At 45.3% G+C, this 26,465-nt stretch overlaps 2 protein-coding genes across 6 annotated transcripts in view; both read left to right on the forward strand.

Moving 5' to 3' along the window:
* The window catches only part of LOC149306105 (uncharacterized), a 27,269-nt gene extending 19,153 nt beyond the window's left edge, over positions 1 to 8,116 (forward strand). For all 3 annotated transcript variants that reach the window (XM_089477158.1, XM_089477159.1, XM_089477157.1), the window contains 12 exons: positions 988 to 1,122; positions 2,296 to 2,329; positions 2,736 to 2,793; positions 3,581 to 3,716; positions 3,928 to 3,970; positions 4,517 to 4,598; positions 5,160 to 5,241; positions 5,430 to 5,463; positions 6,213 to 6,360; positions 6,697 to 6,772; positions 7,602 to 7,638; positions 7,918 to 8,116. In XM_089477158.1, coding sequence (XP_089333284.1) covers positions 997 to 1,122; positions 2,296 to 2,329; positions 2,736 to 2,793; positions 3,581 to 3,716; positions 3,928 to 3,970; positions 4,517 to 4,598; positions 5,160 to 5,241; positions 5,430 to 5,463; positions 6,213 to 6,360; positions 6,697 to 6,772; positions 7,602 to 7,638; positions 7,918 to 7,934 — 873 coding nt within the window. In that variant the 5' untranslated portion in view covers positions 988 to 996 and the 3' untranslated portion in view covers positions 7,935 to 8,116. The remainder of the gene's footprint in view (positions 1 to 987; positions 1,123 to 2,295; positions 2,330 to 2,735; positions 2,794 to 3,580; positions 3,717 to 3,927; positions 3,971 to 4,516; positions 4,599 to 5,159; positions 5,242 to 5,429; positions 5,464 to 6,212; positions 6,361 to 6,696; positions 6,773 to 7,601; positions 7,639 to 7,917) is intronic.
* A 15-nt stretch (positions 8,117 to 8,131) lies between these two features.
* On the forward strand, positions 8,132 to 25,884 carry CNGB1 (cyclic nucleotide gated channel subunit beta 1). Of its 3 annotated transcripts, none has more exons than XM_089477150.1 (20): positions 8,132 to 8,750; positions 10,868 to 10,937; positions 11,069 to 11,111; positions 13,751 to 13,895; positions 14,225 to 14,344; positions 15,016 to 15,173; positions 15,855 to 16,022; positions 16,531 to 16,739; positions 16,969 to 17,019; positions 17,722 to 17,808; positions 17,988 to 18,052; positions 19,008 to 19,130; positions 19,257 to 19,398; positions 19,649 to 19,808; positions 20,521 to 20,618; positions 21,377 to 21,460; positions 22,082 to 22,200; positions 22,687 to 22,833; positions 23,630 to 23,807; positions 24,455 to 25,884. In XM_089477150.1, exons 1-20 carry the CDS (start codon positions 8,590 to 8,592, stop codon positions 24,656 to 24,658), a joined length of 2,532 nt encoding a protein of 843 aa, XP_089333276.1. In that variant the 5' UTR covers positions 8,132 to 8,589; the 3' UTR covers positions 24,659 to 25,884. The 3 variants fall into 3 exon arrangements, with proteins under 3 accessions (XP_089333276.1, XP_089333278.1, XP_089333277.1); XM_089477151.1 differs by lacking the exon at positions 8,132 to 8,750 and adding an exon at positions 11,858 to 12,135 and having other exon boundaries at positions 10,902 to 10,937; XM_089477152.1 differs by lacking the exon at positions 19,008 to 19,130.
* The last annotated feature ends 581 nt before the right edge of the window (positions 25,885 to 26,465 follow it).

The raw sequence follows: 26,465 nt of genomic DNA on the forward strand, positions 1-26,465 counted from the left end.
CGCATTTAAGGGCCGCCGCACGAGATAAACAAGCTGCCCCATGCTGCGAAAGTGGGCCGTTTCTGGCGGCGCTTGCAAGCCTTGCTCCTCCAGACCAGGATGCATGGCACTTATGCGTTTCTCTTCTCAGTGACTTGGATGAAGGAATAGAGGGCCTGCTTGTCAGATTTGCAGGTGACCCTAAATGAGGAGTAGCAGCTAATGTCCCAGAGCAAAGGATCAGAATTCAAAATGAGAAATGTAGGATACTACACTCAGGCAGTAAAAATTGAATTACACAGATATAGGATGGGGGACACCTGGCTTGATGGCAGTACATGCAAAAGGGGACCTGGGTGTCTTAGCAGACCACAAGCTGAAGATGGGTCAACACTGGTAGAATTCAAAGGTATAGCCATATTAGTCTGTAGAATCAGTATATGTAGAGAGATTGTGCAGCACCTCTGAGACTCAGTGGAAGAAAGAAGTTGGCAGCATGAGCTTTCATAGACTAAAGTCTGCATCCAGGGAAGTAGACTTTGCGAAAAGCTCATGCTGCTAACTTTCTTTAGTCAGTCTCAAAGGTGTTACAAGATCTCTCTACATGAATCAACAGTGTGATGCAGCAGCTAAAAAAGCCAGTGTGATCCTAGGCTACATCAATAGTATAGTGTCTAGATCAGTGATGGCGAACCTATGGCACACGTGCCAGAGGTGCCACTCAGAGCCCTCTCTGTGGGCACACATGCTGGCGCCCTAGCACAGAGTTTGTCAGAGTTACTAGAAAGCCAGAGGGACGTGGCACTTTGCAATAAATAAGTGGGGTCTGGGTTTGCAGTTTGGGCACTGGGTCTGTAAAAGGTTAACCATCACAGGTCTAGATGGAGGGAAGTAATAGGGCCACTCCATTCTGCTTTGGTCCTCCCAGGGCCCTGATTCCTGGCTTTAACTTCCCTGATGCGAGGCAGTGACTATTCCTTAAACTTTCCCTGCCTTCCTCCTCTGCAGGGGGGAAGGATGCTTGGCTGGATCGAGAAAGTGGTCCCTCAGCCCCCGGCCAGCTCTCCCATCCGGGTGATTGTGGAGAAAGAGGCGCAAGCGGCAGCCGCCTCCGAAGAAGCCAAGGCCCGGCTGGCCAGGCAGGTGAGTCTATGAATGGATGGAGGGATGGGTGTCTTGCAGGTCAGCCTACAGGTAAAACAGGTGAGGGCCTTCTGGGGCCTATATAGGAAAAGGGGCCAAGGGGAGGGGAAACCACTGTTGGGGTTGGGGGTCCAGTCAAGGTGAACAGATGACCTCAATGCAAAGGAGGACAAGGCACCGTGAAATGTAGGACATTAAAAAAATGTTGCATGTGACAAAATACAGTGAGCCCTTGGTATCCGCTGGGGGCTGGTTCCAGGAATCCCTGCAGATACCAAAATCCATGGATACTCAAGTCCCATTAAATACAGTGGCAGAGTCAACAGGTGTCTCTTATGAAATGGCAAAATCAAGGTTTGCCTATTAGAATAAATACACACACACACACACACACCGTATTTTCCGGCATATAAGACGACTGGGCGTATAAGACGACCCCCAACTTTTCCAGTTAAAATATTGAGTTTGAGATATACTTGCTATATAAGACTACCCCTCTTCCAATGCGCACCAAATAAAAATTAAAAAAAAATCAGATTTGATTTCAATATGGTAATTTTAATTCAAATGTTTATGACATGCAGGTACTTAGCAGGAAAACTTGTATACAAAGCCTGATTAGATTGGTCAGCTCTCCCTGCCTGCCCAGCCCTCCCTGTCTCCAAGACTATCAGAGCAGTAGCTGCTTTCATACAATCGCTGCATACGGCGGGGATGTGCCCGTGGCCATTTTTTTAGTTCCCCCCACCATATGCGGTGACCACAGATTCTCCAGTCTGCCCTATAAAATGACACCTGGCGTATAAGACGACCCCCAACTTTTGAGATTTTCCTGGGTTAAAAAGTAGTCTTATACGCCAGAAAATACAGTGTGTGTGTGTGTGTGTATATATATAAAATTCTAAGCCAAGGATGCTTGAATCCCTGGATAAAAAAAAATCTGTGGCTACAGAGGGCCAACTGTAAAAGCTAAAAACATTGATATGAATGTCTTCTCTCTCTCTTATGCCTTCAAGTCATTTGTGACTTATGGCAACCCTATCATGGGGTCTCCTTGGCAAGATTAAATGCAAATTCATATCAATCCATGCTTCTTAAGGGTGAGGAAGCCTCCTTTGCAGAAATAATCCGTGGTTCTAATGCTCTTTTTACTCTTCATTCTCCTCCTCCTAGCTACCTGAAGCACAGCCTGGCTATTTAACAGAAGGTAAGATGGTTGTGGACCGTGGTAATAGGCATGGGGATGGTGGGATTTGTTTTGGTCTCAGGATAATGGGAATCACGCACCAAAAAAGGTGGTTTTCCTACCTTTGAAATGAATCCTGAGCGCTCAAAAGTAAGAATGTGGCTTTTGTTAGGTGACCTTTCCCAAACACCTTTGGTTTTAAACTGCTTGGACCAGTTTGGGGTTTGCAAAACAGTGGAGTTATGTTCTTTCTGGTCTCGTCTAAATCATTTTGGTTTCAAACTGCCTGTGGGTTTAACACTGTTCTCATTTGTACTTGGCCCTGAGAGTCCTGGATAAAAAGATAATGAGTACTTTAATAACTAGCTAAATAAATTAATGGGGTTCACTGTAACTCAGGACATGGGTTTTTTTGTTCCCATTCTAGGCGGGAGAAAGCAAGACGAAGCCAATGAACCCCACAATCCTGGATCGACACCAACAAGGTACACTCCTCTCCGCGGCTCTGAATGGGAGCAAGTGGCTTCCGGGAAGCCTTTTATGTCCCTTTGTCGGACCAAAGGGAAAACTTTGCCTTTCTGGTCCGCCACTGAGGCCACGCCCCTTGGCCGTCCGAATGGAGGATTCTGATTGGCTGTTCAGGAGCCACCGCCGCTGCCTGCTTTCAAGGGGCTCAATGGGGGCCCCTGGCGGTCTGCAGGGGAAGAGCAGGCATTTGCTTCTTTTCCAGGAGAAGTTTTGCATTTCCACCTTCTGTCCAAAGGAATTCCAGAACGTCCTCCATTTTGAGCAGGACTAAGAAGCCTGAACTGACATATGCATTATATTTGTCATGCCCTGCATTTTTCTTGGATGCCATCCATTTTTGCAGGGCCTTGTCCTCCTTTTCAAGTGAGGACGATTGGCTCAGTGCTAGGAGGGAATCCTGGGAATTGTAGTTTATTGTGGCCCCAGAGCTCTCTGACAGAGGAGGCTCAATGTCTCACAAACACTACAGATCCCAGAATTTATTATTATTATTATTATTATTATTATTATTACAATCAATACAGTTTCCTAGCATTGAGCCAGGGCAGTTGAAGCGGTCTCAAGATGGATTATTTTTGCAGTGGATTTTGGGGACCGCTTGGCCTTAAAGGTGCTGCTGCCACAAACAAAGATGGTGCTGATGATGGCAGTTAAATGAAAGGAAGAAAGGCTCAGAAGAATGCATAAATCACTCCTGCAGTGATGGTCTTCTGGCCCTTTCATGGTCCTCCATCTCCTTTGCAGCCCCGGCCGAGCGGTCATCTCCTGGTTCTCCGAAGGCCTGGGGAAGGTCATCCCTCAGCCGGTTGGCCAAAGCACACCGGTCAAGCTGCAGGCCGTGGCCAAGAGTTTTGAGGCCAGCGTGGACATCCCTGACGTGGTGAGTGACCATCGATCACCCTTGGCTTTGTTTGTAACCACTTTGGGTTTCGTGGTTGCCTCTTTGGACTTGGGTTTTCTCCCCCTGCGACCCTCATTTATAAAATATTAAATCCATGTTTAAAAGAACAAATTAGATTTGCTGTTTCTGTGGCAGAAATATATATATACATACGCGTATTACTGTGTTTTCTTTATAAATCCACCCACAGACTGAAGTCCAGAGCATCAAATATGAGGATGAGGACGGAATAGGTAAGAGGCTTGCATTTCTTTCGTGGGAATAGGTTCGTGCACTTTTGGGTAGAAAAACAGGACAGGGCTCCTGTGCAGAAGGCTGCCTCTGCACTGCAGAAATAACCCACTTTGGTACCACTTTAACTGCTGTGGATCAATGCTGTGGGATTCTGGGATCTGTAGTCCTGTCAGACATGTATCCTTCTCTATCAGAGAACTTTCCGAACAGCAAACCACAGGAGGGAAAATTTGGTAAGATGCAAATTTACAGCGCTATATAAATAAAGCATAGTAATAATAATAATGCTACGTTTTTAAAGAAAATGGTGGAAAAGTAACATTTTAAAATTATTTGTAAAAATTTAAATTTAATTAAAATGAAAAACCCAGAGGCCTCTGCTTCTCCTCCCACTGAACCCCACCCTCCCCATCTCTCCAGCATTACAAAGGGAGGCAGGTGATGATGTTTGGGGAGCAGTGGGCCCCCCCAATTTGGGTGTCATCTGGTGTGATTCGCACACACACCCCCAATGCCAATCTAATGGCCGCCCTCTTCCTTCCCAGAGGTGACTGACCTCGATGCCGAAGAGGATGAGGAGCACAGCGAACTGCAGTCCAGCTCCGACAATAACGCCCCGGACAAAATGTAAGCCCCCAAAACAGCGAAGGATCTGGAAACCATGACGCCCTATGAGGAATGTTTAGCCAGAAAAAGAGAAGGTTAAGAGGCGATATGAGAGCCCTGTTTAAGTATTGGAAGTGGTGTCATATTGAGGATGGAGCAAGCTTGTTTTCTGCTGCTCCAGGGAATAGGACACAGAGCAATGGATGCTGCAAGCTCCAGGAAAAGAGATTCCACCTCAACATTAGGAGGAATGTCTTGATAGTGGAATATACTGCTTTGGATTATGGTGGAATCTCCTTCTTTGGAGATTTTAAAACAGAGAATGCTTTGATAGAGAGTTCCTGCATGGCAGACTGGGGCTGGACTGGTTCAGGGCCCTTTTTGGGGTCTCTTCCAGCTCTAGGATTCTATAACAACAAAGTGGTAGCTATTCATGGAGCCATTGTAAACACCAGAGAAGTCCATTGAGGTCAGAGGGACATGAAATACAGAACGCCTGTCTGGCCCTTGCTGGGGCAGACAAATCCTACTCTCTTCCTCCATATCATCCTAATCTGTTTTTGTTCTGTATTTTCTCTCAAGTGGTGGCAAGAAAGTGCTGACTTGGCTGGTGGAAGGGTTTGAGAAAATGATGCCTCAGCCAGAGAACATGAGAAAGACGGAGGTGAGTGCAGGAGCATCAGAGAACAACGGATGCCATTGCTGGGAACAAGCGCAAACATGTTGATCATGCAGAGACAGAGCTATTGCAGCTCCCATCGGCCTCATCCATCAAGCCAATGAGGAACGCTGGGAGTTGCAGTCTAATCACACTCTTTTATTCTTATTATTCTTTCTTCCTTTCTGCATCAGGAAGGGGTTTCAGAAGGACGAGACGCAGAGCAGGGTAAGTGAGCCTCCAGAAGCAAACTGAGGACTGGGACAGTTATCGGTCCGGAGCTTTCCCCAGCTTTTGCTTTGGACTAACCTTTTGCTTGTGGAAACTATGGAACAGTTGTTAAAATTTCACAATGCCAGGGTCCCGCACCCAAAGCCCTCCCAATGCAAGGGAGAGGAATGATGCTTTGTAGTAACTATGGAGTTAAGGTTATGCTGGGATCAAGGTAGTGACAGGGAGGCGGATGAGGCATTGCCCTCCAAAAACCAGTGAGTTTCATTTTAATGACAAATGACATTTGCCACCATGTGAATTTTTGAATTTAAAAGTGGACTTTTAAAGTGGAATTTAAAAGCATTCGCTGGGGTCAGGGGCACAGGAGCCCCGTGAATGTGGAAAAACCGCAAATAACAAAAACACTACTCTTTTTACCTCTCTCTAGGTCCTCTAGCGCAGCTCTGTGGTCGGCATCTGCTGGACATTGGCCATAGAACTGCGCTGGAGGAGCTACAAAGGCCTAGTAGAGTGTTCCTTCTAGGAATCTCTATAGGTCCTGCAATGCGACATTTGGTTAAAGTTGACCATAGAGTGGCACTGGAGGGCCTAGATGTTCCTAGAGAGAACTTATTCCTAAAATGTGCGAATAACCAAATCTGCAAAATTCAAAGCTGCAAAAGTGGAGGGACAAGTGTACAGCTATAATGCAAGTGACTGGACTGACATGTTTCCTCCCTTCTGTCTCTGGATGCCATTCCCAGCCATCTGCAAAGACCGCAGCCGAGGGACCCCTGGGAAGGGAACCAGTTCTCCCAGTGCCTCCGGACCCCAGCACTGGACCCCCACCGGCAGCCAGTCTAACCTGAGCCTCTCCCTCTTTCCCCGAAGTCTTGGGGGCGACGGCATCAGGTAACCCTATTCAGACCCCCATTCCCCCCCCCCCCCGAACGCTTGGGAGCAATTGGGTCCATCCTTTAGGAATCCTTTGGAGAAGTGGGATTGTTGGAGACATTGGTGGGTGCAATGTCCAGGGGATCCACTTAGTTGTTTAGGCCAAAGTTTACATGGGATGTCCAGTGGCTTGGACGTTTTTGAAAATTCATCCCAAGTGTCTGATCTACAAATCCAAAGTTCTTTCTCAGGGCGAGAAGGAACATTGCAAAATGATTTGCCCTTGCTTGCAAGTATGAAATTTGCAAAGGGCAATGGTCCTAATGGGGCTTTTCTTTCTGTCCCAACTGGCAGCGTCTTCGAGTGGCTTGTCCAGGGACTGGAGAGAGTGATGCCCCAACCGGTCCCTAAAGCCACCCAAGATGGACAGGTGAGGAGGAGGCATTTGCCTTCCGACACAAGGACAGCTCACACGGGGAAGGGGTGCATGGATTCCCTTCCCTCACCCAATGCTCCTGTGCCTGGGGCAGTTGCCTGGGGATGCTGGGAAAGATAGTTGGTGGGATAGGATGGGAACTGTTGTCCAAGAGATACCCAAAGCACTCGGTTAGGGAAGGCAGCTGCAAATGCTTCAGGATAGTTTGAAGAGGTTCTTCTTAAGAATTGTGGGCATTGGCAAGATATTTGCAACCGTTGGCTCCCTGTTGCTGTTGGCTCTTTGTAGGGGGCAGAGGGGCCATGTGTGTCCTATGTGTATCCCATGTGTGTACCATGTATGTCTTATGCATGTGCCATATCTGTCCTGTGTGTGTCCTATGTGTGTCTTATATGTGTGTCATATCTGTCCTACATGTCTCCTATGTTTATGCCATCTGTGTCCTATGTATATGCCATATGTGTCTTATGTGTATGCCATGTGTATGCCATAGGTGTGCCATGTGTATCCTATGTTTGTCCCATTGTGTGCTATGTATATCCTATGAGTGTCCTATGTGTGTGCCATGTGTGTCTTATATGTGTAACCTATGTGTGTCCTATGTGTATGCCATGTGTATGCCATAAGTGTGCCATTTGTATCCTATGAGTGTCTTATGTGTGTCCCATTGTGTGCCATGTGTATCCTATGAGTGTCCTATGTGTGTCTCATTGTGTGCCATGTGTATCCTATGAGTGTCCTATGTGTGTGCCATGAGTGTGTCTTATGTGTGTCCTATGCATGCACCATGTAAATCTACTGTATATCTTCTTCTTTCTGACAGAGAATAGAAGCTGCAGAGATGGGCTCTGGACAAGCAAGTAAGTCCCACATTATCACTTTGCCTTGAAGGCATACAAAAACAACATATGAATGGGTTTTACTTAAACGTTCTCTTAATAATACTTTAGTTGGGACTCACAGTTGCCCTTTTGCTGGGATAAAGCATCTGGATTTAGACCATCCTCAAAGAAAGGTTCCCAGTGTCTAATTGTATATTTGCAGATAGGAAGGAAGGAGAGGTGAAGTTGCCTTATCAACTTTGGTCTGGTCCCAAACGGTTCCCCTCCATTTAACACCCCTTTCTCCTTTTGTTTCAGGGAGCAAAGGGGCTTAAAATGCCTCTGAAACAAAATGGACCCCGAAGATTTTGGGAGGACAAAACCCACTGACAGAGAGGCCAGGTCGAATGGGTATCCCTAGCGCAATGGGAGAAAAAGAGTTTTGCACATTTTTATTGGTGTATTTATATTCTTTTTTTGGTTCTAAGCTCCAATAAAGCCACAGTCTGAACCTGGAGATGGACAGAGTTTTATTTGGGGGGAACTCAACAATGAAAAATTTGGGAAGGCAATAGTGATCTTAGATGAAGATCCCAAAACTGCGGTTGCACAATGGCAGTGCAAGCGTAGCTCCACTGTTCAGTATTGCACCATTGTGCACAACGATTGTGCTTTCTCTTGCATAACTGCTGGTTATGGGAAGGCCATGACAAACCTCCTCTGTACAAATCTTGCCAAGAAAACCCCATGATAACTGAGCCTTAGGGTTGCCATAAGTCGGAAACGACTGCAAAGCACACAACAACGACAAACAACAGCACTTTAAAGTGGTGTCAGACTGCATTACCTCCCCAGTGTAGATGCACCCTGAAGCCACAAGAAACATGTTCGTCCCACTTTCCACCAGACAGACCTTCTATATTTATTTAGCAACGTCTTTCATGCCATCCCCCTAATCGCCTTTCAGTTTGCACCCTTCCCAAGAAGCGAATGGATTTGGGATGCTTCATGGATAAAGAAGGAGGAGGAGGAGGAGGAAGCCAAACCATCCACCAGAAAGTGATGCGTTGGTCCAGTGAAGGGGAGCCTTCCTTGGGTTCCCCCCCAAGTCCACGAACCCAGCCTGGCATGGAGCAGAGAGAAGAGCAGAGGTAGGAAGCAAAGACAAAATGGATGGGAGTCTTTGACCAGTCCCATCTGGTCACTCAATGCTGGTGCAAACTGGGATCAAGTACTACCATGTGCAATGGCATTGCAAGCTGGAGGGCACCCAATGGGCATTGGTTTGCCATGAGTGGGCATCCAGGTATCATCTGGGTTGCATTGCACAGCAGCTGGAAAGGAGGACCCTTCCTCTTCGTAGGCCCCCAATGAATGTGAGCAAATGGGTTTAGCACAGAGGCAGACATTGCTATCAGATAAACAGGGAGATCTCCCGATCCAGCTCAGCACTGGGCTTCTGCTCTGGAAAGCAGGATTTGAATCCTCACTCAGCCATGGAAACCCAAAGGGTGACTTTGGGTGAGTCATAACCTGGAGAGCCAAAAGAAAACAAACAAACAAACAAGCTTCATTTATCTACCGCTTCAAACCGCCTAAGCAGTGTCTAAGCGGTTTACAACTGTAAGCTACTTTGCCCCCAACAATCTGGGGACTCATTTTAGCGACCTCCTTGGAAGGATGCAAGCCTGAGTCGAGCTTGAGCTCTTTTGCTGGTCTTGAACTCGCAACCTTATGGTTTTGAGTGAGTGGCTGCAGTACAGGCATTGAACCACTGCGCCACCAGGGCTCAACTGAAGGCGATGCACCCTTGCACACACTGAAAGTCCCTAACCAACTAACAAGCAAAGTCTGGTGCTAATGATGTACTACTGATGTATTGCCATAAGTAGGAAACCCACTTGAAGCCACACAACGACAACAACAACTCCTGGGAATGATGCAGAGTTACATCTTGGATTGTGGAAGTTTGACATCACTTTAAATGCTGTCACTCTATCCTTTGGAATTCTGGGATTCTGTAGTTTTCACAAGGTCTTTAGCCTTTCTCTGCCAAGGAGTACTAATGTCCCATAAAACTACAAATCCCAGGATTCTGTAGGATGGAGCTGTGGCAGTTAAAAGTGGTGTCAAATGGCATTATTATTTCCACACCCGTCGTCTTACAGCAGCCGTCCCTAAACCTAGTGCCCTTCCAGATGTAAGGGACTACCTACCCATCACTCCCAGACAGCATGGCCCTTGACTGTTCTGGATGTGGAAGATGGCCGTTGCCATCTAGGACCCATCCAAAGAGATGGGGAAAGGGGTCTTCTGGGATGCTTGATCCCAGGGCCACTTTTCCGCCTCTTGAGCAGGGAAGATGGCCTTGCATGCTGGCTAGGGATGATGCCAAGGGGCGCCTAGCAACCACCAATCCAAATCTCCCGGTGACCTGCTTTTCTCCCTAGCAACTGCTCTGCTTCTCCTGGCAACCGGCAGCAACCCTCTCTGGTCCCTCGGCCGCCTCTGGCAGAATTGCTCCGTCTGTTTTAATAGGACCCAAGGTTCATTGCAATCTCTCCAAAAGCCTACGAAGGAGCATCCTTAGAGGTCGTTGCTTTGCAAGCAATTTGGAGCCTGAAAACCATTGCCATCCAGGGAATTGGGCTCCAGGTCCCCATGAGAAGCAGAGCGAGTCCGAATCTGGGTGCATTGATGCTTCCAAAGGAGACATGACACGATCCAGTGAGTATTTAATTCACTCTTTCCTGGGAGGAGTGAAAAACACCCAAAATTGAAGCGGCAGCTCTCATTATTTAATCGGATTTCCAAAGCCCAGAATGTGGTAGAATAAGACCTAATAATAATAATAATAATAATAATAATATAGTTAGTTCTACTTATCCACAAATTATTTATCCACAGATTCAACCATCCAAGGCTTGAAAATATTTTAAAAAGTGTATAAATTCCAAAAAGTAAACCTTGATTTGACCGTTTTATATGCAGGACCCCATTTTACTATCCATTGTATTTAATGGTACTTGAGCATCCATAGATTTGGGTATCCATGGGGGGGGGGAGGGTTCCTGGAACCAAATCCAAGCCAATACAACAACAACAACAGCAAGTGGTTTTTATTCTAAATCTACCAGTTCGTCCCAGTTGCAGGAGCCCTATTAAATGCATATGAAATGGTGAGTCAATATGTAGGTAAATCCCATTGATTTCTGCATGTATGCATGTAAGAATATTGCATTCTCATTGCTCTTACTTACCTTTCTAGGGCTGAATCGGAGGGCAAGGCCCTTGTAGGAGCTCCTTTGGAAAAGGCCACTTTGTCTCCTTCTCTGCAGGTGGGTTTGCTTTTTAATAGCCATTTCCCCAAAGCTCCTTTTTAAAGGTCTGCCTTCTTGGTTTTACCTGCAAAGAAAACACTTGAAAGTCTTGCAAATGTGGAATGTGTTTGTTCTTGTTTTTAATGAAGGCGGATGAGGAAGGGACTGGAACCGAATCCGTCGCGCCTGAAGGTAAACGCATCTTGCGCAATGGCACTCAATACCAAATGTGGTGGCAAGGTAAAAAGGAAAAATATTCTGGGATAACATGCCTAAAAATATAAAAAATAAAATTACCGAAAAAATTTAAAACCGTTAAAACCAGAATTGTTTTGATTAAACATAACAGAAGGAATCAAAGTTAAACTAAACCGAGAAAAGTGTCTTTCCTTTATATGATCACAGCTGCATGAATGCTGTATGCAAGGCATTGAAACAGAGACAATACTGTCTATAGAAGGGATAGTTTATCCAAGTATATTAATGGAAAGACAACTCAACAACATGAAAGAAAAACAGAGATGAGTGTCAACATTACGGAGTAAAGATAAGGAGGGCTAAATAAGCAAAAGTAAAGGATAGGTATAAAACAGGGGAAGATGGAAATTGGAATGTATAAGTACAAGTATTTCTCTGTGTTATAATCTAAAACCAATCATTTTAAATAGGTTTAGAAAGAATGTGCCGTCAAATGTACGGCCAAAATATGTTTCCTGTTGACTCTTGATTTTGTTTGTTTGCTGGTTGGTTGGCATTTGTCTTTTATAGTTTTGTTTTTTATATTGCATTAAAACTATAATAATAATAATAATAATAATAATAATAATAATAATAATAGAAAGGTGTGCATTTGTTTCATAGTCTTCTCAATGTGGATGGGCCGCTTTGCAAGAGACCCCCATCGCCTCTCTCACCCGTTTCTGTGCTTTTTATTGCAGCTTGGGACACCTGCCGCCGCCGCCTTTGCTTGCTAGTAGCTCCATGGCCAAGCCACAGCGGGGCATTGCGCTGGCGCACCTGGTGCGGGACAGGCCTCTTGACCCTTGGATGGCCTCTCCGTCCGGTCGCGGCCTGGCTGACCACTTGCCCAACGTCCCCAGCGGCTGCCACCGCCCAGCCCCTGCCTCCCGCATCCCCATCCTTGTCTCCAGAAAGGGCACGGCCAGCGTGGCCAACTCCGGTTTTCGGAAGGAAGGGCCTTCCCCTCGCACCCGGGGTAATGTAGCGTCAGCCACGGCGTGGTGCTTGTTGTGGGAGGCAGATGCGAGGCCTCCGTCGGTTTCTGTCTTGCATCCTCTGTGCTTCTTTCTCAATGCAAAAACACCCAAGAGCCTTGTGGTATCTGTACACTTGCTTGTGCGCTCTCTCTTCTCCATCTTATTCCTCCATGCTTGGCCTATTCACAGGAAAGGAAAAACAAACAAGCAGGATTGCTAATTTGGGCAAAAATGAAGACAGCTTCCCCAGCTCAAAAATGAGATTTTTATTGCTATACACTTGGTGCAAGAACGGTGAAACCACCTTGACATGTTCAGTATGCATAGCCATGTTAAACCATGCTAAGTGTTAAACCCAAGGGGTTTGGTTATGGAATAAGCCTCTGAAATATGGAAGAGGCCATGTTCAGTAAAGCCATGTGAAATGCCCAAATGTGCCGTCGTGTGTGTTTTGGAATGGAGGTTGGGGGTGTTTGGCCAGAAAGGGAAGTCCATTTCTGCCATCTGTCTAGGAATAATGCCCAAATGTCCTCCATTTTGATCATGCCTAGGAAACATGCATTTAGATTAACATTTTTTAAAAAGCACCAATTTTTTTTGCGTGTCCTCCATTTTTAGAAAAATGTGTCCTACATTTGAAAATGTCATCCTACATTTGTCCTACATTTGTCCCGGTTTGGAGGTCCTGACTTATGGCAACCCTAGGAGCACCCCTTCTTGCCTTCCCTGCATTTCATGATGTGGATTACAGGGCACCTAATCTTAATGAAATGAATCTTTAAGAGGCCACAAAGTTCTGGTGTTCTTCCTTCTTGTTGTAAATGTGGCTTCTCTGTCTTCCTTGTGGCTGTTGGGCTATTTTGAGAAAAATTCCCGAAACATTTCCTCCTCCTTTTTCTGTGCTGAATGAGGGAAGCTGTCGTGAAACCATATCTAGATTGCTGATGATTTCCAGAAAGATGGAAGATGTTCAGAGCAGAGAGATGGTTGCATAAAGCCTCATCTTACTGTCTCTTCATGCTCCATGCGTCACATTCAGTTTATTAACTTGTGCGCTCTGTATGCGTCTTATCAAAGCAGCACCCCCCCAAAAGAGACCCTCCTTTGCAAAATCTAACAATGCGCATTCAGAAAGGCTTTAGATCCTCAAGAAAGAGGGATGCCATCAAAATGCAAACTGATGCCGTTGATGCAGACTGCAAAGACACAATGCCTTATTCCAAGGTGGGAACCATGCAGTTATTGCACTACAAATCCCATCCTTCCTTACCGTTGGATCTGCTGGATGAGGCTGCTGGGTCTTACAGTCCATCTGGATTCCCATCCTTGACCCATCTCCTCCATGTGCCAAAACACACTGCAGAAATAATCCAGTTTGACACCACTTTAATTGATTCCATAATGATACATAATTCTCGGAATCTGTTGCTTTGTGAGATGTTTAGCCTTCTCCGTCGGAGAGCTCTGGTGCCACAACAAACTACAGATCCCAGGATGCCATAGCATTGAGCTGTGGATGACAAAGTGATGTCAAACTGCATTAACTCTGCAGTGTGGCAGCAGCCTTTGAGGTTTTCCTTTCTGACTCATTTTCATCTGCTTTCTTGTTTTCAGGTAACTTTCCCAAGGTGAACATCCAGAAAGTGGATTCGAAGCATGGCTCTTCGGGGCACCCTGCTTTTGCCCCCCAAACGCACCCTTCACCCCCCAACAAATCCCAAACCCTTGCGGTTCCAGTTACACCTTTGGCTCTCAAGAGGTAAGAATGGAGGCTCTTTCCTAGGCTGCATCCACACTGCAGATGTAATCCGGTTTGACACTACTTTAACTGCCATGGCTCAATGCTATGGGATTCTGAGATGTACAATTTTGCAAGATATTTAGCCTTCTCTATCAGAGAGCTCTGGTGCCACAAATAAACCACAGTTCCCACAATTTCATAGCATGGAGCCATGGCAGTTAAAGCGGTGTCAAACCGGATTATTTGTACAATGTAGTTGCACCCAGAGTCAGCCCTGGTTGGCATGTGGAAGAAGAAAGGGATGGAAAAATTCTGCATCTGATGGATTTTTCTCCTTTTCAAATTAGGAAGAAGGGTCACGTTGAAGAGGACCCTGCAGAGGATCTGGGAGCCCTTTCTCCAAAACGGTCTCCAGTCAAAGCTTGGACCGATCAGTCTAGGCCTCAGAGAGAAGAAGAACAGATCAGGTACAATGCTCCGACACTGGGTTTGTTTGGCATTTTTATCCAAATTTCCTTTATCCAAGGAGCTGAGATTTGCAGTTTTACAGGGCCTTTAGCCTTCTCTGCAAAAGAGTGCTAGTGCCGCATAAAACTACAAATCCCAAGAGGGAGCTATGTCAGCGAAAGGGGTCTCAAACTGCATTATTTCTACAGTGTAGATGCATCCATAGAAGGGCTGTGTGGCATTTCGCCCAAAAGACAAAAGCGCAAAACCATTGTGGAAATAATAATATTATTAAAAATAACAGTAGTAATAATAATGATGAGATGATGTAAATAATAACAAAAATAAAATAAACATATTTTTAAAACTCAAGTTTTTGTTCACTTTGTGCATTTGCTCCCATAGTAGGGCTGTGTGGCATTTCGCCCAAAAGTTATTGCTCTCAGTGCAAAAACATTGTGGCTTCTTGTGATAAATAATAATAATAATAATAATAATAATAATAATGGTAAATGATACATTTTTTTAAACTCAGGTTTTTGTTTCCTTTGTGCATTTGACAAAAAAAAGTCTCAAAGTGTGGGAGGAGGTATCTGGTTTTCTCATTGGGGTCCCCATAGGTCCTGAGGCCCTTTCCATGTGGGTTGGAGGCCATTCCTGGGCCTTATCCTTTGCCTTTTGTGATCTGTAGTTTTACGGAGCGCAGCAGTTCCACCGCGAGCCAAAACAGCGCCATGATCAATGACCGCTTGCAAGAACTGGTGAGGCTCTTTAAGGACCGGACGGAGAAAGTGAAGGAAAAGCTGATCGACCCAGACGTCTCTTCGGACGATGAAACCCCCGGGGCCAGTAAGTGCGGCTTCCCACATCTTGCTTTGATTCAGGCCTTTGCCACGGTGGATCCAGGTCAGTAGGGCAGGGAATTCACTTTGGGTTGTAGTCCAAAAGGCAGCCGGGGTGTTTTGGCCACCAAAAAGAAAATCTCACCAAGGCCTCTTTCCTCTTGTGGGTATTGTGCACCTTCAAGTTGTTTCCAACTTATGGCGACCCACTGGTTTCCTTGGGCAAGTCACACTCTCTTAGCCTCAGAGGAAGAAATCTGCCAAGAAAACCACGCAATAGACTCATCTTAGGGTCACCATAAGCCAGAAACAACTTGAAGGCACACAACAATCACAATTTGCAACCTTCTATATCTTATTATCTGTATAACTGTGTTTAAACAGAATTGTAGAATTGTCCAACACACATTTTGCTAGATTCTTTGCCAGAATATTGTGGGGTATTTTGTCGAAGGCCTTACTGAAATCAAGATGTACTACACCCATGGCATCCTCTTCATCTACCAAGCTGGTAATTTTATCCAAAAAAGAGATAAGATTAGTCTGGCATGACTTGTTTTTAAGACTTTTTGTGGGCAGTGATTCTGTACTCCGTCCGTATATCCTCCAAAATTGAAATAAATGAGTTAGTCCCAGAGGCATAGATATAGGTTAAGAAGCGAACCCTTTGCTTTCGTTCTTCCCGCAGCTCCATCCAAAGAGAAACTGCCAGAAGAAAAGAAGGAGGAAGGAGAAGCAGAGAAGGAGGAGGAGGACTCCTGCAACATGCTTTGCTGCACATTTAAGGGCCGGCGCTTCCTCCGCCGTGGGAAGAAAATCCGATTCCAGTTTCCCAGTAGTATCGACCCACTCACCAGTAAGTAAGTTGGCAGAGGAACTTTCAACCAAAGCAATGGGCAGTTATGTAACAGAAAGCAGGGAAGCCATTGATACCAAGGGATTTCCCAGAAATGAACCATGGGCTGGACAGCTAATGATCTAGTAATTAACATGATTTGCATATAGCTTGCAGGGCTGCATTGCCCTGCTTCATTTCCAAATACGAGTGCACCTAAGTGCTTTGCAGGGCATTGGTGTGATAGTTGCTCATTTCTTGTTCTTATGTTATCTCCGACTTATGGTGACCCAAGAAAATCATGGCAAGATTTGTTCCAGAGGTGGTTTGCCATTGCTTTCCCAAAAGGCTGAGAGTGTGTGACTTGCCCTATGTCGCCCAATGGGTTTCTATGTGGCGGAGATATGGGACTCGAACCCTGGTCTCCAGAGCTGTAGTCTGACATTCAAATGCTCAAAGTCTTCTGGGCAGGATAAGCTTTTGCAGATCAATTCCTAAATATCTTCTGGGCTTTTCTCTCCCACCTTAGACCTGATGTATGTCTTCTGGCTCTTCGTTGTGGTCCTGGCATGGAACTGGAACTGCTGGCTGATCCCCGTCCGCTGGGCTTTTCCCTACCAAACGCCTGGGAACGTCTGCTACTGGATGGCAATGGACTACCTCTGTGACTTCGTCTACCTTCTAGACATAGCCGCCTTTCAGGTCCGGTTGCAGTTTGTCGAGAAAGGAGACATCATCGTAAGTCATGCACAGCAAACCAAACCATTGGCTGATGGCCTTTGTTCTGCTGCAGTAACTTCTCCATTGCATTGAGGGGTCTGGAAGTATGTGAGAATGGACCCAGGAAAGCGATTTTGGATTGGTATCATGATGTCTCCACCAGGAATGGCAGTGGCATCATGGGCCACATCAAACCATAGGTTGCCCAATGGAGACTGATGCTCTTTCCATTTGCTTTCTCTTCTAGATGGACAAAAAGGCCATGAGAAGGAACTATCTGAAGTCACGTCGTTTCAAGGTAGAGAACACTTCCCTTCATTTTAACCTACACTAATAATATATATTCTAAAAATATATTTACAGTCAGCCCTCCATATCCACAGAATTTTTATCATCCATGGATTCAAGCATCCACAGTTTGAAAATATTTAAAATACACACACATATATATGAATTCCAAAAAGCAAGTCTTGGTTTTGCCATTTTATACAAGGGATATTGTGCCATTGTATTTGACAGAATTTGAGTATCCGTGGATTTCTTTTTGTACAGCGCTGTGCAAATTTACAGCACTTTATGAATAATAATAATAATAATAATAATAATAATAATAATTATTATTATTATTATTATTATTATTATTATTATTATGCTATTCATGATGGTCCCGGAACCAAACCCCTGTGGATACCAAGGACACACTGTATTTCATTTCTTCTCTTCCTTTTCCCTTGGAATGAGGTGGGTGACAACAGCAAATTAACACACAACATAACAACACACAAACAGGGACTCGGATCCTGACACTTGCTTTCAGATCAATGTTTTAAAAGGTTTTTGTCCTCTCAGCCGTTGATGCTACTTCAATCGTATTTATCTATATGTTTTTAGCCACTTGTTTTCATTTGCAATTGTCTTCCTTTTGCAAACTGCCTCAAATCCCAGCTTTGTGGGAAAGGCAAGGAATGCTTGGTGTATTGATCGATGAGTTCTTTTGCAGATGGATGTCATTTGCCTCCTTCCCCTGGATTTCCTTTACTTCAAAGTCGGTGTGAATCCTCTCTTGCGTTTGCCCCGATGCTTAAAGGTAAGCCAGGGGTGCATCTACACTGTAGAAATAATGCAGTTTAACATCACTTTAAGTGCTGCAGCTCCGTTCTGTGGAATCCTTGGATTCGGAGTTTTGCAAATGCATTCCTTGCTTGCTTCCATCCTTCCTTCCTGGAAGCTCCACATTGATCAGCCTTTTCTGTTCCTCTTCTCCAGTACCTGGCCTTCTTTGAGTTCAACAACCGGCTGGAAGCCATCCTGAGCAAGGCTTACGTTTACAGGTGAGCTGGGCTCCTCTTCCTCTCCTTGGAAAAGGCTTCTGCCATTTTCTCTTGGTCCCAGTGGTTTTCCCTATTTCAGCTGCATTAAGGAAGAAAGAAGCGCATTTTAAGCCACACAATAGCCTGGCTCACTTCCATGTTCTTCCCAGGGGCAGCTCTTCTTCTCTCTCTGTGCAAAAACAGTGTGCAAAAGTTGGAACATCCCTCCTTGCAGTTGGCAAAGCCTTCTTTCCACCAAGGAGAGCACTGCCAGGAAAAGTGCCATTTTAGCCAAGCGTGACCCAGCGGTTTGAGTGTTGGACTATGCTTCCCAGCTCGGCCATGAGACCCATGGGAAACCATGGGCAAGAAGTCACACTCTCTCAGCCTCAGGGAAGGCAATGGCAAACTTCCTCTGGACAAACCTTGCCAAGAAAGCCCCAGGATAAATTTGCCTTAGGGACGCCGTAAATCAGAAATGACTCGAAGGCACACAACAGACGCACAGGATCCCGCATGTTGTAGGGCTTGTGAGTGTCGGATGGCAGCTCTGGAGACCAGGGTTCGAATCCCTGCTCAGCCATGGAGACATTTTTGTGTGATGCACAATGTCCATGTTTAGTTCAAAGTTTTGGAAATGGAGTGGCTTTGGGTGAGTCCCACTCTCTCAGCCACAGAAACCCCTTTAGGGTCTCCATAAGTCAGGAACAACTTGAAGAAGGCACACAACCACAAAATACACTGGGAAGCTAGTGTGATGTAGTGATTTGGATGTTGGACTAGGACCTTTGTTCGAACCTCCGCACATTACTGGATGATTTTGGGCAAGTCACAGTCTCTCATCCTCAGAGGAAGGCAAGGGCAAAACCACTCCGAACAAGTCTTGCAATAGGGTCGCCTTAGGGTTGCCCTCGAAGGCGCACAAGAGCGCCGTTCACTGTTGTGACCACCATCCTTTCCTTCCTCCTCTTTGTAGAGTGATCAGAATCACGACTTACTTGCTCTTCAGTTTGCATGTGAACTGCTGCCTGTATTACTGGGCCTCCTCTTCCCAGGGTTTGGGCTCCTCCGCCTGGGTCTACAACGGGGAAGGCAACAGGTACTCCTCTTCCTCCAGTGGCCTCCTTTCCACCTCCTTGTAAGATAGAAGTAGAGAAGTAGAGAAGCACCTGGGCGCCTGACGCAGGTGAGAGGGCCCTTTCTCACCTGTTTTGTCTCTCCGAAGCTACATCCGCTGCTATTATTGGGCCATCAAAACCTTGATCACCATCGGAGGACTGCCGGATCCCCACAATCTGTTTGAGATCATCTTCCAGTTGCTCAACTACTTCACTGGCGTCTTTGCTTTCTCCGTTATGATAGGACAGGTAAGAAGGTGGCTTTCCAAAAACGTAAAGGTATCTTGCAGCATCTTTGAAACCGAAATGTGTGAAAGATGTTGTTGCATGGGCTTTTGAAGGCCATCCATCTGAGGAACTTAGACCGACGAGTCCAGAAAAGCTGCAGCTCCTTTCATGCAGTCAGCCCCCAAGATTTTGCAAGTTCTCTTTGCAGATGGATAATATCCCAGGTGAACACTATTCTCTTCTGAATTCTTTCGCTCTTTGTTTTGTGCAGATGAGGGACGTTGTGGGCGCTGCCACCGCCGGACAAACCTACTATCGGAGCTGCATGGACAATACGGTCAAATACATGGCCTTTTACAGAATCCCCCATTCTGTCCAGAACAGAGTCAAAACGTGGTACGAATATACGTGGCACTCGCAAGGCATGCTGGGTAAGAGGTGGGGAAGATTTGGAAACGGGCTTCGCTCTTCCACAGATATATCCTACGTTGCCTAGTATCTAATTAGAAGTGACATTAAGGCTGCATCTGCATTGCAGAAATGACGCAGTTTGACTCCGCTTTCCTGTGGGTTTCTGGGATTTGTAGCTGGGTTGGGCATCACAGGTATCTGACAGAGAAGGGCAGACATCTCACAGAACTACAAATCCCAGAATTCCATAGGATGCAGCCATGGCAGTGAAAATGGTGTCAACATTCCATGATTTCTACAGTCTAGAAGATGATGCAGCCTGAGCTGCATGTTTACATCTGCTGAAGTGGAAAGTTAATTTTCTGAACAGTTGCTATGTTGTTATTTGTACTGCAGTTTTAATATGCAACCCTGCCATATTAAAGGAATTCGCTATTAAGAGCAGTAAGAACGTAGGGCCAGGGTTGAGAGAAATGGCAATATAATATATATATATATGCATGATTATGTATATATGCTGAAAAAACGGGTGGAAGTCCAAGACTGGAGAGAGATTGGACATCTCCTTCAAGTTTGGATGTTTGGGGTTCAGGAAGAAACTTTGGGGTTGACCTGCTAAACTCTGAATTAATGGAACAGCGAATCCTCTTTGGGGTTTTAGTCTGGACTTTTCTGGAGGACTTTTGGTCACAGGAAAGTGCAAATAGTTTTGCAATGTCTCCTTTGCTTCAGATGAATCAGAGCTGATGATGCAGTTGCCGGAGAAGATGAGGCTGGACATTGCCATCGATGTGAATTACGGCATCGTGAGCAAAGTGCCACTTTTTCAGGTAAGCCTGGATTAAGTGCCGTGGTATTTGGCGGCTTCCTGTCACAAAGAAAGCGGTTAGACCCGCTTTGGATCATAGTCCAGAACTTTAATGGTCCAAACTTTTGGTCCTCACCACACCAAACAGTCCAGGAGCTTCATCATCCCAGGCAACCTCTTAGAATATCTTCCCTTTCAACCTTTTGTCCAGGAGGGGTTCCAAACTGACCTCCATTTTGAGCATGAATAACACACTGGGGCTAATTTCAGCATTAAAGAGAGCCTTTAAAGCAGATAAAGCAGAAATGGCAAGTAATTGCACCAATGATTATCACATACAATTGCGTGCGTAAAGTGATCCCAGAAATGCACTGTCGCTGAAATCCTGAAAGTAAAAAGATGTGCATTAATGCTTCTTTGTGACCACTTTAATGGTGAGTTCTGTTCAACTTCATGTGAAACCGTTACATATAATTACCCAATTTTTCCGGGATATTAACTCCTGATCTCCTTCATGTGGTAAACTCCAATGAGGCATGAATTCATATCTGTATGAGCATTTTTAGTTTTTCTTTTGTAATGTCTTCCATTTTTCTTGAAGTTCCTACATCCTGCGGCGCCTTGCCCTCCTTTGCAGTTGGGACATCTGGTCGCCTTGTCATTAGATCCTTTAAAGTTCAGGGGATAACAATCACAGAAGTTACTGCATCCCTCACCTTCTCCAAACTTAGTGATTCTCCTTTTCTCATATATATATATATATATGTATCTCTCATCCAGGGTTGCGACCGGCAAATGATCTTCGATATGTTGAAGAGGCTGCGGTCGGTTGTATACTTACCCAACGACTATGTGTGCAAAAAGGTAACACTAATAATCTACTGGTCTTGAGCCAAGTTGGGGAATTTGGTATCTGCACCAGACCCTCAGATTGCCCCAAATATGTTGACAAAACAAGGAGAAAGTCCCAGATGAGATTGAGACTTGACATCTCTTTCCAGCTGAGATGTTTGGGGTTCGGGAAGAAGATTTGGGATTCAGGAAGAAGATTTGAGGTTGCCATCTCCGATCTGCAAAACTCTAAACTATACAGAGTAATATTTTTGCTCACCAGAAAAACATTGTTGGGCAAAAACTATCCAATTTGTGTGTACTTTGCGTGCAATTTGAGGTTTTTGGTTGCAGCCTTTAGGCCAAAATCTGCAAACCAGAGAGATTTTTCCCAAAGACTTTTGGGGTTTGGAGGACTGGCAGAAGAGTTTAATGACCCCAAAAGAGGGTTCAAGGTACACTTGTGGCCAATGGACCCTACTCCTCCTTGCATCACGGTTTAGGGGTCTTGGGAATGACCAAAATGTTCGGAGGACTCATAAACTGTGGGTCCCAAGTGAAGCCCATGGGTCACCCTTTCTCTGCCTTTAGGTGAAAGGTTCGGAAGTGGTGCATGACCCCAATCCCCTTTCTTGCCTTTGGTCTCTTTTCCAGGGGGAAATCGGCCGAGAGATGTACATCATCCAAGTCGGACAAGTCATGGTTCTTGGGGGTCCGGATGGCAAGACGGTTTTGGTGACGTTGAAGGCTGGGTCCGTGTTTGGAGAGATCAGGTGAAGAAGTGGAGAGGCTGGGTCATTGTCACACAGAACATGAATAATAATAATAATAATAATAATAATAGTAGTAGTAGTAGTAGTAGTATCCAGATAGGGCAGTCTGGTGCAGATAGATTATTATTATTATTATTGCCATCTGTGAGACTAAAGTTTGGACTAAAGCATTGTAGCAGATTCACCATCCCACTAACATGGGAACATCCAACCCTTACAGTTTGTAAGAGTGGCCATACCCCAATAAAGAGGGGTTTTATTTAATCACAAAGGTTGCACATTAATTAAAAGAGCTTAGATACAATATATTCTTGATAAGGAACGACTGGACATTTGGATGAGAGGCTAATGAATTTATATTGTTGCTGAAACATATTGGGGATCACACCAAAAGCAAAGCGTTGGCAGCTGAATTACAGACACAATCCTATGCACCTGGGATTGATTGACCAATTGATTGACCGATCAATTGCTTTTCCCTATTAGCCTGCTAGCCGTGGGAGGTGGGAATCGGCGCACGGCGAACGTTGTGGCACATGGCTTTACGAACCTTTTCATCCTGGATAAGAAAGATTTGAACGAAATCCTAGTCCATTACCCAGAGTCTCAGAAGCTGCTACGGAAAAAGGCCAGGTGAGTTATTGGGACTGAACTGGATGCTTTCTGGATCCATCATAGTTGAAGAGGACAAGGAACATCTGCGCAGCCCAGATGTTTGTCTATCTCAGCAGTTTCCCTTCAGTCGCATATCTATGGTTAGCAAATCTGCAAACATGACTCAGGATGCCAAAAAAGAAGGTCTGCTATTTCTTAGTGGATTTCGTGAGATGTTTCTAGGCTTAGGAGCCAGAATAGTGGTTTGAGTATTGGGCTAAGACTCTGGAAACCAGGGTTTGAATCCCTGTTCAACAATGGAAATCCATTTGGGCAAGAAGTCACATTCTCTCAGCCTCAAGGGAAGGCAATGGCAAACCTCCTCTGAACAAATATGGCCAAGAAAACCACATGATGGATTTGCCTTGGAGCTGCGTAAGTTTCTCACAATGTGGGGTGTAGATAACACTTGACACCAAATTTTGTCATGCCAATTCCTCCCCCCCCCCAAAAAAAAAAAAGAATTATGGGGAGCACTGGGGTCCCATGAGATGCTAAAGAGGATTTGGGAATACATTTTGCCCATCTCTCCTCTGACTGTAATATTCTGTTAATTTGATAAAAGACATTTTAAAAAAGAGTTTCCAGAAAGGCAGAGCATCAGAAGAGTAACTGCCTTGAAATGCTGAGCTAGTGTTTTATTTTAATATCTCACCTTTCTGCATTGAAAAAAATATATTCTGTACGTAATTGATTTTGGAAATTGCTCTAACTTGTTCCAGGGATGCAGCGTAATGTGAATGTTATTCTTACTGCCCCCTATTTTCTGTCGCAGGAGAATGCTGAAAAACAACAGCAAACCCAAAGACGAGAAAGGGGTCTCGGTCATCATTCCTCCGAGGGCCAGGACCCCAAAACTCTTCCAAGCCGCTTTGGTTGCTGCCGGAAGGATGGGAGGCAAAGGGAAGCTGGCGCACATCCGATGGAAGCTGAAAGAGCTGAAGGCCATGCAGGTGACCATGCGTTTGTGGATGGGTTGGAACATGGAAAGAGGGTGCATGAGCCAGGGATAGTCCACTAGCAATGGGGAGATCCACAAAGGCTGAGATCCAGCCTCCATTGTGTCCTATCCTTGTGTAAGTTCCCTTGCAGACGAAGTGGCTGGACATTTTTGTCTCATGTGCAGCATCTGCGTTCACATTAATATTGCAGAAACCAGGCTGCACATGCATTGCCACTGCACAGTTGGTGCATTCCACTTGCAGATGTGCATCATATTGCATTGTAATGTACATCACGCTTGGTATTTCCATGCGTTGTGCATTGCAACCACAGAATCCTAGCGGTGGAAGAGACCCTAAAGGGCCATCCATTTCAACCCATTTCTGCCATGCAAGAAGACACCATCAAAGCCCTTCCTGGGAGAAATGTTGTCCGTCCAGCCTCTGAACCAAAGTTTGGGATTCGCTGGGGAGGTATTGTCCAGAGTAGGACAACAACAACAACAACAACAACAACAATAACAATAGATGGATACAGAGGCCTGGAAGTGCCCTTCCCAAGCACAATGCTCCCAAGACAGGCCTCACCAGCAAGGATCCCAGTGCAAACAACAAGAAGCATTTATATCTCTAACAACTATATGCATTTATATTTGTAGGATGCCAACGCCACTCCGGTTCCACCCAAATCTCCGCTCAGTCAAGGTTCACCGGCTGCTTCCAAGAAACCAGATGACCAGAGGACCGAGAAGGTGGTTTCCAAGTCTTCTGGTCACTCTGTCCTGGTTTGCATGAATCCAGTACCCAAAAGCGATGAACAGATTCTCTCTGTGGAAGTTGCAGACAAGGAAGAAACTAAATAGAGCATTTTTGGTGGTTTGACTCTTCTTCCAAAAGTTTTCTCTATTGTTCTGCTACAAACTTTGGGCCTCCATATGTTTTGGACTTCGGTTCCCAAAAGCCCCAGTCAGCTTGGCCAACAGTAAGGGATTCTGGGAGCTGCAGTCCAAAACATCTGGAGGACCGAAGTTTGGGAATCATTGCAGAAAAGAAAACTGTCAATGAATCTCTCTCTATAGCCAGCCCTCCATATCCTTGGGTTCTGCATCCACGGATTCAACCAACCATGGCTTGACAATATCCCCAAAAGCAAACCTTGTTCAGCATTTTATACCAGGGATGCCATTTTACTCCACCGTTGTATATAATGGGACTTGAGCATCCATGGATTTTGGAACCAAATCCCAATGGATATCGGGGGCCCACTGTAATAGGAAACTGCTGCTTTCCTCTAGTCACAGAAGCCAGAAACCCTTGCAAAGCATAACAGCACTTTCCCCCAAACCCTTAGGGTCATAAGTCACTATTTACTTGCACAAAATGCAAACCTGGTTTCTTGTAGTGACAACTCATCTTTCCCTTAGTATGGTTTGCAGATTTATTATGTATGTATGCAGATACGCGGGTTTATTTAGTATGATTTAACAAAGGGAATGGAAGGGTTATATTGGCCTAATAGTCAAGGGATGGGATGCTCTGCAGCAGAAAGAGATGCCCCAGAGCATCACTGGCAATTGATTCAAAGTGCATTTAGGATGTTAATCCTGTTAATCCTGATATCATTGGCTGCCTTTCCTTCTGTTTGTAGTGAAATTGGGAAACAGGGGGTTTCCCTGCCTGTATTTGGAAGCAGTCTTCCAAATGGTAAGCCAAAGTGGCTCTTTAACACCAGGATCTGGGGCTGAGCTGCACTGCAGAAGTAACAGTTTGACACCGCTTTAACTGCAAAATCTGGGATCTGTAGTTTTGTGAGATGCTTAGCCTTCTCCGTCAGAGAGCTTTGGTGCCACAGCTACAAATCCTGGGATAGGATGGTGCAATGGCAGCTGAAGCGGTGTCAAACCGCATTAACTCTGCAGTGCAGATGCAGCCTTGGTTGCAGAAGGAGGAAACTTGGTGGGCTGGCAGGTTTCCAGATGGGATAGAAGCATTGCAATCTCTGGCGTCTCTATAGAAAACAGCACTTGTTAAGCTTGCCTAAACAACAGCACACAGTGGCACACCAATGCCCTAATAAAACAGCACTGTTTCTGCCACTCTCCGTCTATCTGTACTTCTTGCAACTTACTCCTTCAGACTTCTTGAGACAGGTCAGATGTGTCCAGAGGCTGCTGGACATTGCGGTATTTGTTGGTATAGTTTTCTAAAAATATCCAAAACGACATCTTCTGGAACATCCTCCAACCAAAGATGCGTAGTTTCCCAACTTCTGTTTGCAATGTCCGTCTGCAAAGGGATCTTATAGCATTTTTCAGGGTGCATCGACACTGTAAGAAACACAGACACAGCTGTCTCCTTGAAAACTATAGGAATTTTTGTGAATGAAGCTGTGCAATTTTTTGTCTGGAGGAAGCCTGCAATTAATAGCCGCACGCAAGTCACACTCTCACGGCCGGCTTTAAATAGTCATTGGAAGGCAAAGAGGCTTAAACAAAGGCGCCTCAAAGAAGCTCAAGGGCAACCACCGTGAAATCCTTTTTGGTCACTCTGGTTGGACTCAGGTATGGGGAGGATGCAGGCCATATACACGCATCAGACTGCTTTATTTCTGCAGTGCAGATACACCCCCAGATGGCAAAATTTGGGTGGATCTATTGCTCTGCCTTTGTG

The sequence above is a fragment of the Sceloporus occidentalis genome, unplaced genomic scaffold (genome assembly GCF_023333645.1).
Source record: "Sceloporus occidentalis isolate IW3139 unplaced genomic scaffold, rSceOcc1.0.p SCAF_10, whole genome shotgun sequence".
NCBI classification, from domain to species: Eukaryota; Metazoa; Chordata; class Lepidosauria; order Squamata; family Phrynosomatidae; genus Sceloporus; species Sceloporus occidentalis.